Consider the following 14,468-nt stretch of genomic DNA (forward strand, 5'->3'; position numbering starts at 1 on the left):
TTGAATGTACACCTATATTGTTTTTTAAATATAATACACGGTAATACACAGTAATTAATTTTTATTACTGAATTGGTGCGGCTAAGTGAATCTTGTTTGTGTAAACCGCCTCCGGCATCAAGTGTACTACATTTCCCACAAAACATTGTACGCAGTGCTTTTTTTCGTCACTCCCCATCAGCCAATCGTTTTCGTTCGTACGCGGAACTTTGTGAAAGAGGGAAATATAGTTTCTTGACGTAGTCCCGGAAAATCTGACTTCACTTCGTTAATGTACAAAGCAAAGTGATTCATTGTTATTACTGGGATGTGATTTCTTCTTGTTATTCAAGGGTAAGATACACTTCTTTTCACCGTTACGAGGGTCTCAAAATGCGTGCATGCAAGCTGGTTTTCGACACAGGCTAATTTTACATCCAAATTTTATTATTTATATTGAGAAAACACAGTTTTTTGTCGAACATTTATCTTATTGCTCCACTTACCAAAAGTGTACGCATGATTTTTCTTAAAGTTACATTTTAAATAGCCAATGTCTTTTGGTAATGTCTCTGTAAATACTAGTATCAATGTCCTTGTATTCGTCCATCTACTGTACTTGTTCAGGTGTTTCCTAATTTTTAACACACCGTTTTAAACAGAAAGTAATATTTGACGGATATAATTTTACAGGAATAATATCAACATCTCATAATTGAAACAGTAAACGAAGCCCAACCTAAAATCCACAAGCTTGGTCGTAGAAATCTTCAAAGATAATATTTGACATGTTGTTCCTTCTCCGAAGGGTCTCTAGGCAGCTTGGTCAAAAGCGTTTTTTGTGCACGTGCATATTTTGTGGTAGATGTATGTTGTCAGTTTTTTTGTAAGTACTTTAAGAATATGCTATGAACTTTCATTGCAGGATAGACGCTTTGCTGAATCACAAGAGCGCTGTTTACTTGTTATTTGGATTTATTTTCATGTGATGCCGCTGCAGAACGGCTATCAGTGGCAGCAAAAAAACAAAAAACAACCAAAGAATAAGTATAAATAAATAAATAATAGCAATAAGAATAGCAATGAACAGCAATAAAACAACAATATAGTGCAAATATTATTTAAGCATGTTATTGCCTAACGTTTTTTTGGTATACGGTATGTGGATTATATCCACCATGAGTAATGGGACTCCACTGTACACCATTTCAGTTCAGCGATTTTTTTCCAGCATTCATCTGCATTTTCTACAAAAATGGTATATCATAGTTGAGAATTGAGTGTATAATACTGTGGTTGATGACAACTTGGAATTTTAGTCTAAGTCTAAATGCCCCAAGTTTGCAGCAAAGCACTTGCTAATCAGAAAAATGCAACATATTGAAAATCATGTAAGTATGTTTGAAAATCACCCGGCGATAGTGCTCTAGGGTTTGTATAAAAAAAGCTCTGGCCTGTCTAAGTGGAGTGCCCCTTTGCAGTCCAACAAAGGTTGTTTGCACCAAAGCAATCTGTTTGTGTAGACATGATTTTGGCCAAGCACGAATGGGCAAACCTTTGAATGCCGAATTGCAAATATGGGTTAGGGTTCACTGTATTTCCTACGAGAAAATCCATTCATAATGGTCGAGCAATCTTCATTCATGGACTGTGTTCGGTCTTGGAGGTTCCACCGTTTTCTATGATGTCAAATACATGTAATGCTTGTCAATATAGCTGCTGCCATGGTGACAGCTGTGAAGCAGCAGATATAACATCATAAAGGCTTGGAAGCTACAAACAAAAGGGCTGCTACCTTCTGCAGATGGTTTGACATGACCAGTCGTATATGCTTTGGTTCGTTCTGTTCTTGAAGGTAATTTCGAGTTCATCCCTAGACAGCAGCCCGGCATGTTTTCACGCTTCCTGCGATTAGCCTTTGACATCTCCGGCGTGGCCTGCCAGAAGATTTTCAGCATGTTCTGTGCGCCTGAGAAGGAGCGTCTGGAGAAAGAGGTGAGGGACCTTCAAGGGCAGCTCCAATGTCTTGAGGAGCGCGTCAAGTCACAAGGACCTGCCGTGGCGGAGCTCTCAGCTAAACTGCGACTGGAAATCGACGAGTACAAGACCCTGTGGGATCAGGTGGAGTACTTGACCAATGAGGTGGAAGTGGAAAAGTTGAGAAAAAAAACTGAGAGCGATCTACTTCAAAAGGTGCGAGACATGTGTTTGGGAGACGAGCATGAGAAAATGAGACGTCTCCAAGAACTTGCCTTGGAGGGAGATGATGTGGCCCCCGAAGGTCCGACACCGTACCTCCCGAAAGAAAAAGCTGAGAGTGACGAGGAGGAGCGAAGTTGGAATGAGGTCTTTGTGGAACTGATGGAAGCAGAAAGCCAATTGTCTTATCAGAAAGGCCTCGAGGAAGTCTTGGCCTTAAAAGAGAAGGAACTGCGCAAGGAGGAAGCCCAAAACGACCTCCTCCAGTGGGTCATCGAGAAGGAGAAGGAATTTGCCGCTAACTACAAGAAAGAGCTGCAGAGGCTCTCTGACTGCTATAATGATGGCATTTCACATGGTTGAATAAAAGCTTCAAGGGAAGCAACACTTCACATTGCCTTTTTGCTCTGCCAAAGTCATTGCAAATTGCAAATAACAGTTTGATGTATTTAATCAGGGAATGGATGATCTGAAACACAGCTGACAAGTGGCGGGTGCATCTCCCACAAATAAAAGGCAACCAGATTGGCTGATCTCTGCCTAAATGTTCTGAACTCCTGGTACAATGCCAGAGCATCAAAATGCTACCTTGAAGTGGAGTACAGTATTGTTTGAATAGTTCACGTCATGTTCTTCTTGAATGAATCGACAGCTCATGTGTTTGTCACATTCATTTTGTCTTTAGAGCCTCTTCCTACATATTTTTGCTTACGAAAATAGCTTTTCGTTATTATGACATGTACTACACATCTGGAAACTAAAAAAAAACACCCTCTTTTATAGTGTCAGTCAAAACTGAGCATTTTTATATAGTTCTTGAATTGCATCCCATCAGACTGTGTACCCGATGACATTGTGTTTTTATCGTTGAGTGTAAGTCAGTGCATGTTTGAGCATATTTCTTCAGTTTTAATAGTGTGTCCCTATTGTTTTACAATGTGCAACCCTTAACAAAACATGATTAAACCTTGATTAAACCAATGTGACACCCTCGTGGCTCTCTTCACTGTTCTTTGACGATACGCGGTCCACAAGTTACCTTGTGCATTTACGACAATTGACTGATTTCTCTTTTTTTTTTTAAGGTTCTACAGGTATTTCATACAAACTGAAAAATGTCTCAGTCAGTCCAGCAAACAGAGATGCAGTTGTGGCTGGACAAAGTTGAGACTTGGGGCCAAGCTGACAGTGTTGACCTTCAGAAAGATACATGCTTTCACCTGTGCCCACTCAGGGATTTCCTCAAGCGACTCCTTATGCACATCAACGGCATGGTAAGTACTATTTATTCAAGCATATACCGTAGGATTCTCTGATACTGTACGTATTGATTGTTCATTCATACAAGCATGCCTCAGACCCGGCGCGCTGTCGGCTGAGATAAATTATCAATCGGATCAACAGCCAAATGGCCATCAGATTGATGACGCTACTACACACAAGTGGCACACCCGCTCACGCACACACTGCCTCTGTCCAAGCAGGCCGGTGAACAGTAAGTCCAGCGTTCGCAGGCCAACAGAGGGTGCTCTGTGCACTGCAGAGGTCGCCTATGTCTGGCTGGCAGCACTGCAATTTTGAGTTTGTCAGGTAATAGCCGCGCTGGGACCCGCAGTGCTAACCTAATGTATCCCCAAATCAGCTGCAGCAGCCTCGGGCACGAAGGGTTGGGGGCAACACTGTGAGATTTCAGTGTTACCAAGACCGCAAGTGCTCTTTCCTACACAGTAATCATAACTCGCTGGAAATACTTTCGGGATGGTCGTATATACCATTTCTTATAAAATAGTATGGAGCATTAAATGGAAAGCTTTAATATCAATCTTGCTTTCTTGTTGAAGGAAAAATATGAGAGTCTTCCAATCACCGACTAATATAATTTGGTTCCTGGACTAACAAGTTTAGTTCGTTCCATGACCAAGCCATTAACCAAGCCAATAACTCAAATAGGATTTAAAAAAAATAAATAAATATATGTGCTAGTCAGAATAAAGACTAGACTTTGAAGCAATGGAAAATTGGTCTTCTGGTATGAGAAGACCAGATACTGTACAGAAATCAAGATTGTGGTCAAAATTTTGAACTTAATCAAAAGATGTGACATTGCCCAAGCATATTGACACCATCCCACAGCCGACACTTGTTGAAAGCAAAATAAATTAAACACTGTCAAAAACCAGCAGTTGTCAATTTACGTAGCTTTGGACTGGAATTTTTAAAAGCATGGCCTCCTACCTCATATGCTGTATTACCATTAGATCACCTCTACATGTGCATTATCTGTCGCAAAAGAATGCTTATCCAAAGAAAGCCAGCAGATATTGTAACCAAAATGAAAATAATCAGGTTTTATGAAAGAGAGAGAAAAATTAATGGCGTTGAAGAAATTTTCTTCTGTTATTCCACTCCTCTACCGCTAAGCCACTGAGACTCGGAACTTGGCTTATACATCGTGTTTGAACTGATCCATTGTCAAGATTTATATTTTGGCCTTTGCATGTGTTTCATTGTTGTGTAAAAAATACTTGGGAATCAGATCCAAGTAAGCCCTTACTCATATCTAAATTACAATCCTGAAAATGCTAAACAAAATTTGAAAATATATTTAAATTTAGATCTACCTACCTGTGGATAAAATAGTGTAGCATGATGTTTCAGCAGCCAACATGCGCAAAAGTATGGGTAATCAAAGTAACTGCTTAAAAAAAAATCACAATTTCCAATATCTGTATAAAATGTGATTTAAAACAATACTTTATTTTGTCAATACTTTAATTTACAATTATATATTCATATAGAAATTTCTGTGGATGTCATAGTGAACTGAGTTGACACGGGAGTTCATAGCTTACAATGCACCATTTAGTTAGAAAAAATGGTGGGGTAAAGATGATCATTTTAGCTGGTTAAAACTCAAAATGTTGAGTTGTGTTGTGTTCACTCTTAAGAAAGCAAGAATTTGTTTATTTAATCACATTCATTTATTACATTTGTAGTGGGTGGGGGGACAGTCATGTGGTGGCCTCGGTCAATCTCGGACCATGCAAACATTAGAGTTACTGATGCAACTCGGAGAAGCAAAAACCTTAGAGTAGAAACCTTTACTATTTTGGGGTCATGTGCCTTTTTTGAACCTGTGTGAAAAGAGCCAATCCTCATTGTTGTCATTAGATATAGGCACAGAATGAGTGGTCACATAAAGCCTCCAGTACTCATCCAGCACAAGTGTCTGCAGCTATGGCTCAAAGCATTGCTTGATTTCCAAATTGGCTTAGTACTCCTTGGTTCTAAGAGAATTTGACATGAATACCTAAATAGACATCTAAAAAAAATAAAATCTTTCCATCTTCCAGTCTGTGACTATGACTCCAGGCTAACTTCATGCAGAGAAACGTAAAATGAAGAATTGGAAGAGAAAAAAGAGAGCAAGAGAAAGCTGGTATAGTTTAATTGGACTGAAATCTTTTTTACAGGCACTGGAATCATAAAAGACCAGCTGAGGATAGCCTGCTTCTTGGCAGCGCCTCGCATCCCTTGATGACTTAACTACTTTCTTGTGGCTGGTGCCCAAAAAGTGAAGTGTTGAATAGGAACAGTTGCTCTGGAAAGAAGTGGATGTTTTTCATTTTCTTGTTGATCTCCTTAAGGTTCCCGATACACATTACTCCACTAACGATTCAACATCACGTGGCTCTCAGCGGCCCTGATATATGAAAGGCAACGAAGCAGTTTGGGAATACCGCTACACACGTTATTTGTGTGCTTTCCATGGAAACTTCCAATACTTGTCAGGACTGCTCTGATTGAGGTTCAATGATGTCAGGAACAAGTGTTTCCTCTTTGCTTTCTTCATCTTACATCTTGCATTAGCAAGGTTTTCTGTAAACCTGTCCTTGTACTTAGTAATCAGATTCGGTCTGCCTTTTAATCAAGATGCATGCGCCAGCATTTTATCCATTAGCAGCATTGTCATCAAGGCTCCAATTATGCTATGGATTTCACTTCTATCTTTTTGTACGGTATTGACATGATGATCATTTCTTTGCAGCTGCATCATCACACAGCATTGATTTTAGCACAGGTCCAAAGATGGGATGGTGGGAGCGTGGTGCTCTTTGTCACATGTGCTTCACTGTTGGGGGCCCTTAAAGAGAAACCGCCTCTCTGCTTCCCATTAATGGTGATCTCACTCAACTAAATGAGTCAAGTTGGCCAACTTGTCTGTTGTTTTTTTTTTTTTTTTGTAAGCCATAGGCACAAAGCCACTTAAACATTTTCAGAAGACCCAATTAATCATAGGTTAGTGCTTTTGGATTCCTTTCTTCTACTCGTATCAAGAGCTTTTGCATCCCTTTATGGAGAAACCCTCTGGAGGTCTTTGTCAAGCCTTTTTAAAATTACATGTATAAATTGTGAGATGAGGTCTTCCAATGCAGTGTTTCCTAACTAGGGGTCTCTGAGCACATTTTACGTGATATGTATAAACATTAATGAATGAATGATAAAAATAAAACTGCATACCATGGCTCTGAATGCTGTTCTTACTCAGTATTTGGTTATAGGGGACTTAAAGTGCCACTTTTTTGGGGGGGAGTAAATGCAGGTTTATTCTATCATTTCATTCATTGACATATAAAAAGGCAGGCTCATTCTATAGGTTGATTCATTGACATATCGACCGCTAGGAAAGAAGAGGGTTATATTTCCGATTAGATATTATAAACATCAGACTGCAGTTGAATTCAACACAGCGGGTAGCACTAACGGTGAAGACGTATGCTGTATCATACAAGGACAGAATAATCGATTAGTGCCTCCATAATCAGCAAATGGCTTTGTTTCTGTGAGTAACATGGCATTACAGTACATGAATTCCTTGTGTTACATAATCTGAAGTCTCAAGTCCTCAATTTGTTGAGCCTGGTAGAATGCGGAGCATCGGGTGTTCTCCGTAGCTCATGGATGAAGCAAAAACTGCCGATATAATGGTTGTGATTTTGCAGTCTGATGTTCAAAATCTTTTGACGAGTGTATGATGGGTAAAAGCCAAACTGTTCTGCACAAACAGACCCGAAATGAGCAGGAATATCACCGCTATCTTGCAAACTGAAGAGATACCGAGCCTCACGTTGTGCATGAGCTGTGGCTATGTTGTCAGATCAACAATTTGATTCCCCCCTCACCAAGCGTGTCTGATTCTTCCTCCTGGGAGGCGGGAGAGATGCTGCTTCCATGAACAAGATGTTTCAGTTCCTGTTTAGAAATATGAATACCATAAAACTCATATTTAATAAGAAATTAAATCAGCGAATATAAATATAAATTTTATGCATATAATAAAAATAACTCTAGAAAATGGGAAAAAAGCGCAATTAAAGGAGCTATCAGCAACTGCAGTTCGTTCTTTGTGGATTTGGTCCTCAATGATAACTAGAAAGTTTGCATTTTCCGTAATAATTCAGTTGTCATCTAAACAATTATCCAACACTATGACCTTGTACACCTTAGTTGGAAATGCTTGAAGGCCCATCAAGAAACCTATGGAAGGCAGCTGCATGTGATGGTGTGAGAGCTTGCTCTTTCAACACGGTGAGGCCTAGCCAACGTTTCTCTCTGCTTGAGCAACAGCACATTGCCCTAATTACACTTGCATATGTCCAATAGCTCTGTGTGGGCTTCTCTTGCAACAAAGCTACGCTGTTGAACTTAATTAGCTCACAGTTCAAACATATGATTCAGGCTTGATTTGGGTTAGTTAGGTCATACTGTACACAGGCTTGGCTACGCTTGAAGCGCACATGTGCAGACATGTTCTTCCATACGTTTTTTTTTGCGGAGGGGCCAGTCACAACAAATGTAGCTAAATCCCCAAACGTAGTGATCTCAAATCTTCCTACATACTATTTTGCCTGATGTGTGGAATAAAGCACATGGTGGTTTGTGACCTGCACAAATAAACACACAGCAAACACGAGTATAACACTATGGACATGAGCCAGGTTCTGTTCTGCCTTTCACTACGGCCGTTACGGCGAGAATCACAAGATGAAAACTATGCGACTTGTGTCCCCTGGCAGCCCAATTCCCCCATTTTGCTGTAATCCATCTGAGAATTTGGGGACTGCTGACATAATCCAAAATTCAGAGTAAAAACATGTAGCATAGTGACAATATTTGGAACCCGGCCACTCTTTGTGAAGCTTCTTTGATGCAAAGTGAGTCGTTTTTATTTTAATTTTTTAATGTTAATGTAAGGAATGTTAACTTGTGTTTTGATGTTGTATACACGGAAAGAAATTTGATACAACCTAAAATGGGAAAAAAAAAACAAAAACATTGTATATTCCTTTTCATTGACTGTTCAGAGTTCCACAACAGAGACCATGGAGAAGATGCCTTCTCTTGGCCAGATTCTAGGCCGCTTGTGCTGGAACCCTGTTGTCACTGCTGATGGTGAGTGTGTTTGTGAACTGCTGTGAAGTGCATCTTGTCCTTTAAGAAAGTCTACCATAACATCTTTCAGTTACACCCACAAATGTAAATGGCTATCTGTAATGGAGCTTAATACAATATGTTGAGGATTTTAAAATTTTCTTTGTTTCTTTTTTTTTTTTAAGATAAAAGCAAAGCGCTGCTCTTCCAGTGTATGTGGAAACTATACTCTGAGCACCCAGTCAATGCTTTGGAAAGAAAGGCTAACCAATGGATACAGGTATGGATTTTCCTCGGACTCAATTAAAGAGAAACCTCCAAATTACCACACAATTCTGTACTGTATATTTCGGAATGGATGCTGGTCGACCTGCGTTTTGTTCAAAATTAGAATTTTATGATGGAAAGTACAGCAATGTTTAAAGTAACATTTTAACATGTTTGTTGTTGTCACATTCGTCTTTGACTAGTGATGGATGAACTGACTCATTTAGAAGATTACTGGTTGGGAGCGAAGTCATGTCACGCCAGGGACTTACCATTGCTCACTTTATGGTGAACTCTCTTTTGTTCTTTTATTAGTATTGGTAACTTGTAGGGAACTTTGTACTGAGCAGCCAGGACATAATTGTCAGGCACATAACTCGGCTATAGTAAATTGAACTCATGAAGCCAAATGTAGGCAACATTGGGTACAGCTAAAGTCTCGTGAAATATACTGATGTCTCGTAATGTTTTTTATGTAATTTTTGAGGCAAAAGTACTACTTCTGTTTGAATGCTAAACTTTTTTTTCTAGCTAGCTCCTTAATAAATTGTGCAGTATTGCAAATGTCCCAGATTTACCACAGTACTATAGTACTGGGTGACTCAAGTTTACACTATATATATATATATATATATATATATATATATATATATATATATATATATATATATATATATATATATATATATATATATATATATATATATATATATAAATTTAAAAAGTTAAACAAGACTTTTGAAGCAAATTCAAATTGGCTGTTTTGATTTCCCCCTTCTCATCAGAGATTAGCATTGATATTATGCACAGGTAGGCCACCTGTGGCTTTGCAAGCTCACCAGGCAGGCGAAGACAAGGAGAATTTTTTTTACAGGATTCACATAGATGGTGTACAGTTTAGAACTGCCACAGTTTTGCCAGATTAACTTTGTGTTCTTTTAATGAAACCATGTCTTATAAAACCTCTTGCTATTTAAAAGACTTTGAAGTACCTTGAATTTCCTAGGTGGCTCTGACATAGAAGAGATGCAAACGAGCGTTCTTTTTCAATGTGAACTGAGGTGCGGTTTGTTATTTTCTAATTTGAGTCAAAAGGCAATGTGTTTGTATTAACATTAAAAGAATCTCAAGCAGCTATAATCGCATGAAAGGTAGACCACACCCTGGACTTGTGTCCAATCAATTCCAGCATATAGCCACCACCGGAACTGAATTCATACAGCCTACAAATCAAGCAAGTGAACCACTTCACTGTTCGTGAGCCCCTCCACATGCTAATACCAAAGACATCAACATGTTCTAATGTGGACTTTCTGGTGAAATACTGCCCCCTTAAGGTGTGGAGTGTGGAACATACAATCTGGTTCAGGTTTTCAGTAGAGAGCGCACTCCTTTTTATGACAAACACAGATGGTTTTGTGTAGTAAATGTCTTTGGATCAGACTTTGGTCCATGCTGTCTACCCTTTCTTGAATGAGTGCTTGTGTCAACATCTTTTTGCCTTCTCATTTTGTTTCCTCCTTGTGTGCCTGTCATCACCACATCTTAGCACTTTGGCTGTGTTTGAAGCTGACTGCATCCTGTACTTGTAGGAGGACCACACAGTGACGCCTATAGCGTGGCAGGGTCTTTGAGGAGATGATAAATAAAGTGTGAGAGCGTTATATTAGAGGGCTGGCGATTGCTCTTCTTTCAAGGGGTTTCTTTAGTGACTCAGGCCCTGTGAACCACAGACGGTCCCTGGAGCCTCTGTGGTTGCTTTCCAGTATTAAAACATAGCTTTGACTCTTAGCTCACGCTGGCTGTCATACATTGTGTGTTTTGGAAATCATTTAAGCTACATCAACGATTCAGTTATATTTTGCCATGTCCCCTTTTATTACATCCTATTTAAAATGGATTTCATCAAAGGTCGACTTGATGTGCGCCCAGACTGTGCTCCAGTTTAAGGTGGAAATTAATACAGTATTTTCGCCAAACCTCTAAAATGGGATAAGTCCAACTGAAGTTGTACAGTTCAGAATTCTACTGAAGTTTCACATTTGAAGTTGCTAAAAAAAAAAATTAAAGGTTGAAACGCTGTCATTAGCGATGTCAACGCACTGAGCGCTACTTGTGCAAACCTAGTGATGCTTAAGAATTCTCTCTTTGAGATACGGCGAGGAAGCTAGGCCATCTCGGAGAAAGTCAGAGTAGGGCTACTGCTTCTTTCCAAAAGTGGAGCAATGAAGTTGGCAAGGAGCATTGCGTTTGTCCATGCAATATACAGTACTTACAGTAATTACACAAACAGTGTGCTTCTTTACATTTTTATTCTCTGAACTGATTCATTTGAATTTTATTTTAATTCCTTTCATTGGGCCAAAAAAAAAAAAAAAAAAAAAAAAATATATATATATATATATATATATATATATATATATATATATATATATATATATATATATATATTTGATTTTAATAGAAATTGTTACAAGCCTAACTACAGAATGAATTTAACTGTAAGTCTAGGCACCATTCTTTTATATTACCAAAATTGTAAAGCCCAAAAAGTCAGAGGTCAGGCTGTATCTCGGAAGCGACCGTGTTGGGGCTCAGATGCTTTCCTTTCAATTTTGAATTAACTTTGCAAATGTGTCTATACGCTGCTCTCATTGGTTTGGGCTGGTCATTATTAGCTTAGCCTTATTCATTGCATTTTTATTTTTTTGATAAATGCCCTGGTTTTAAGGCTATAATCATTGCTGTTTCTCAAATCCAGCTTGGTGGCTGTTTTTCTCGGAACAAAAGATGACAAAAACTTTTGCTGTCCAACAATCGGTTTGTCTTTCATCACTGACGACTACGCCCTTTTGCTCTATAAAAAAAAGCCAGCAATTCGCTCCAGTTTGTCGTTATTGTGTCTAACCAGGCTTCCTTTGCCAATTGCACTCCGTCACACCAGTCTCACTCTACTTCCAAACCGAGCGGTATTGCTTTTGTGTGGACTCGGGCTTGGAGGGCGCTCACATGGTAGTGATCGGGGTTTGTTTTGTGAGTCGACGTGGAGGGTATAACCGCATAGCTCCGTCAACGGCATGGCAGTGACTCGCCGCGCGGCATTCCGACTATGCTGCTCGTCTCGCTTTCCAACCCCCACGATCCCCTTTTGTCTCCAGAAACATCCACAAAGTCCACTCTTTGTGGTGGGCTTGTTACTGCGGTCTGCTGGAGTCCCAAAATGTTGGAGCAAAACGGGAGGCCTAGTTGTCAAAGCGCCTTTTCCAAACAAGTCTATTACTTCAATATGGTTCAATTGAACCAGTTAGATGAGGGAAACCGAACCGCTTCAAACCTAACCCAAAATGTTGTTTTTCAATCATTTGCATACTGCACTTTATCTTGCTTTACAGTTCATAGCAAAATGAATAACTGTATGAAAGAGATCAGCATTTAAAAAAATCTTTTTTGGGTAACATTTTTATCTCATCAGTCTAGTATTTCCTCTCCTTGGCCCTTCATTATCGCCATCACCACCATCAGCCTTTTTCACAGTCAAGAATCATTTGAGTTTATTGGTGTTGTTTTATCAGTGTGTGTGATGAGGCCCCTTCTGAAAAATGCTTGTAAAACACTGAGGTCCTTTGTAAAAAAAAAAAAAAATAAAAAAAAAAGAATGCTCACATCTTAGGTCCTCCTCATATGTTGTCCATGCATTCTTACCTCCTGGAATGCTTTTTTTTTTTTCATAAACGTTCCCACTCATGTCTTTGAAAGAATGCCAAGTGAGTCGCCCTCAATCAGCTTTGATGGTATAGCCCTTCGAGGTTGTTGATGTAAGCATTAAGGGGCAATAATCTGCTGCTACATTTTGCGTGACTTCCACAGAAACTGTTGTGTCAAATTACCACCGAAGACGACGAATCACCATCCAATTTTTTGCTCAAACATTTAGACATGTCGCCGACGCAGTACCATTTTCAAGTCCTCAGAAAGGTATTGTGTGTCTATCATGATGGTAGCCTACTTACATGTTAAATATGTGCAACATACAATAAAACCTTTCCCATTAATCAGGTGGTGGCGCGATTGCAGGAAGACATTGGAAAAAGCTGCAATCCTTTGGGGGACGTAAATGAGAGGTAAAGAAAAACAGCTCAAGATCCTGGTGAAGTGAATTCTGAGATTTGTTTGTAAATCTATTATAGATGTTTCAAGATAATTACTATAATCAAGTACAAAAACAGAGAACCGTGTGCTACTCAAAGGTAGAGCCGTAGCATCAATCTGTTTTTACCATTTAGGGTTTCCTCATTTTTTTTGTGACTTGAAAACAAGCACACTTTGATATCAGGCATGTGCACCCTCATCTAGAAGAACTTCATTGGATATCTGGCACTATTGTGATTGGTGATTAACAATGCTTTTTTTTTATCATTTAGATTCAGCAATGTTGTTGACAAAACGTCTCTGTGGTGTGTTCCATTTTGTTGTTATTATTATTTACACATTAGAGATTGCAATTTTTTGACAGCTGTGTTTGCCATGTAGTGCAAATATTTGACATCCAGCTGACACCTCGCGAAATAGTTTGGCGTTCAACCAATATTTTCTGTAAAAATGACCTTAATGATTAAAAGGATGAATAGACTTACTTTTAGTTGTCTTTAAAACTTATACTGACCGTATATGGATGTTGAATTTTGCATGATCAATATTATTGCGACATTTAACATTTTACCTAATGAAATGATATTTTTGTTACGAATGAAATACAGTGGTACATTTTCAAAATAAGTAGGCTCTGTGTATTCCGAGCTAATTGAAGTAACTGTCCAGTTGATGACATGGACGCGGATGAGGCTTACATTGCCCTAAAACCTTGGCTGCCCATAATTCTGCGCATACACTTAAAGGAAGGCTTTATGTGCAGGTGTTCGTGTGATAGGATTGCGTCAACAAGCGAAGCTTGCGTTCCCTTGGTTTCCTGCCCTGAAGTTGCTCCTCTCTTTGGAGCCTTGCTGCAGCGCCCACTCACATGTGCACAAGCAGCGCTTGCTAATGGCTTCCTGGAGGCTTTAAGCTCTGCCTATACCAGGTACTCCAACCTTCACTTTTAGTATACACACTGTGCTTTTGGATGATTACATTACATTATTTATTAAGTAGTAGTCATGTCATGGTCATCACTATTCATCTTGGACTTCATTGTAACTTTTTGCTTGGTTTAGTATTTCTTTGTGTGCGTGTGCGTGCGGGTGTGTGTGTGTGTGTGTGTGTGTGTGTGTGTGTGTGTGTGTGTGTGTGTGTGTGTGTGTGCGCTTGCTCGTGTTTGTGTTTTGATAAGGCGATATTACCTCAATGGGAAGTTTGATTTTAAGAATTTTGTTTCGCAAGGTTGCCATCTTTTAGGCTGACATCTTTGTAAAAAACACAACCACACGTAATGCAGTCCTCTGTTTTGATTTTATTCTGGAGGATAACATTATTTTATTACAACTTTTATTACTTGCTATGTGCATTTATGATATGACGTTTGAGGGGAGGTTTTGCATAGTCTAAGCCCTTATTTTCATACACTGACTACATTTTTAACCTTTTGGGCTGATGGG

At 39.2% G+C, this 14,468-nt stretch overlaps 2 protein-coding genes across 5 annotated transcripts in view; both read left to right on the top strand.

Annotated features, from left to right (window-relative positions):
* Positions 1-201: 201 nt before the first annotated feature.
* The window catches only part of fancc (FA complementation group C), a 29,273-nt gene continuing 15,006 nt past the window's right edge, over positions 202-14,468 (top strand). For 2 of the 4 annotated variants that reach the window (XM_088417564.1, XM_088417571.1), the window contains exons 1-8: positions 202-333; positions 3,264-3,452; positions 8,544-8,631; positions 8,796-8,890; positions 12,745-12,852; positions 12,934-12,998; positions 13,299-13,331; positions 13,790-13,954. In XM_088417564.1, the coding sequence (XP_088273690.1) occupies positions 3,294-3,452; positions 8,544-8,631; positions 8,796-8,890; positions 12,745-12,852; positions 12,934-12,998; positions 13,299-13,331; positions 13,790-13,954 (713 nt within the window). In that variant the 5' untranslated portion in view covers positions 202-333; positions 3,264-3,293. The remainder of the gene's footprint in view (positions 334-3,263; positions 3,453-8,543; positions 8,632-8,795; positions 8,891-12,744; positions 12,853-12,933; positions 12,999-13,298; positions 13,332-13,789; positions 13,955-14,468) is intronic. The other 2 variants (XM_088417580.1, XM_088417589.1) reach the window with 1 other exon arrangement.
* On the top strand, positions 1,769-3,141 carry LOC148429666 (uncharacterized). The gene is made up of 2 exons (XM_088424723.1): positions 1,769-2,100; positions 2,173-3,141. The coding sequence occupies exons 1-2, from the start codon at positions 1,870-1,872 to the stop codon at positions 2,539-2,541; spliced, it is 600 nt and encodes a 199-aa protein (XP_088280849.1). The 5' UTR covers positions 1,769-1,869; the 3' UTR covers positions 2,542-3,141.

Source organism: Hippichthys cyanospilos, chromosome 1, assembly GCF_059441005.1.
Source record: "Hippichthys cyanospilos isolate Australia breed blue-spotted pipefish chromosome 1, RoL_Hcya_1.0, whole genome shotgun sequence".
NCBI classification, from domain to species: domain Eukaryota; kingdom Metazoa; phylum Chordata; class Actinopteri; order Syngnathiformes; family Syngnathidae; genus Hippichthys; species Hippichthys cyanospilos.

What these genes read in the sequence shown, in the direction of transcription:
- LOC148429666 (XM_088424723.1), top strand. Translation starts at nt 1,870, where the DNA reads ATGTTTTCACGCTTCCTGCGATTAGCCTTTGACATCTCCGGCGTGGCC. An exon ending in ACAAGACCCTGTGGGATCAG is followed by an intron (nt 2,101 to 2,172) that starts GTGGAGTACTTG and finishes CTACTTCAAAAG; the next exon opens with GTGCGAGACATGTGTTTGGG.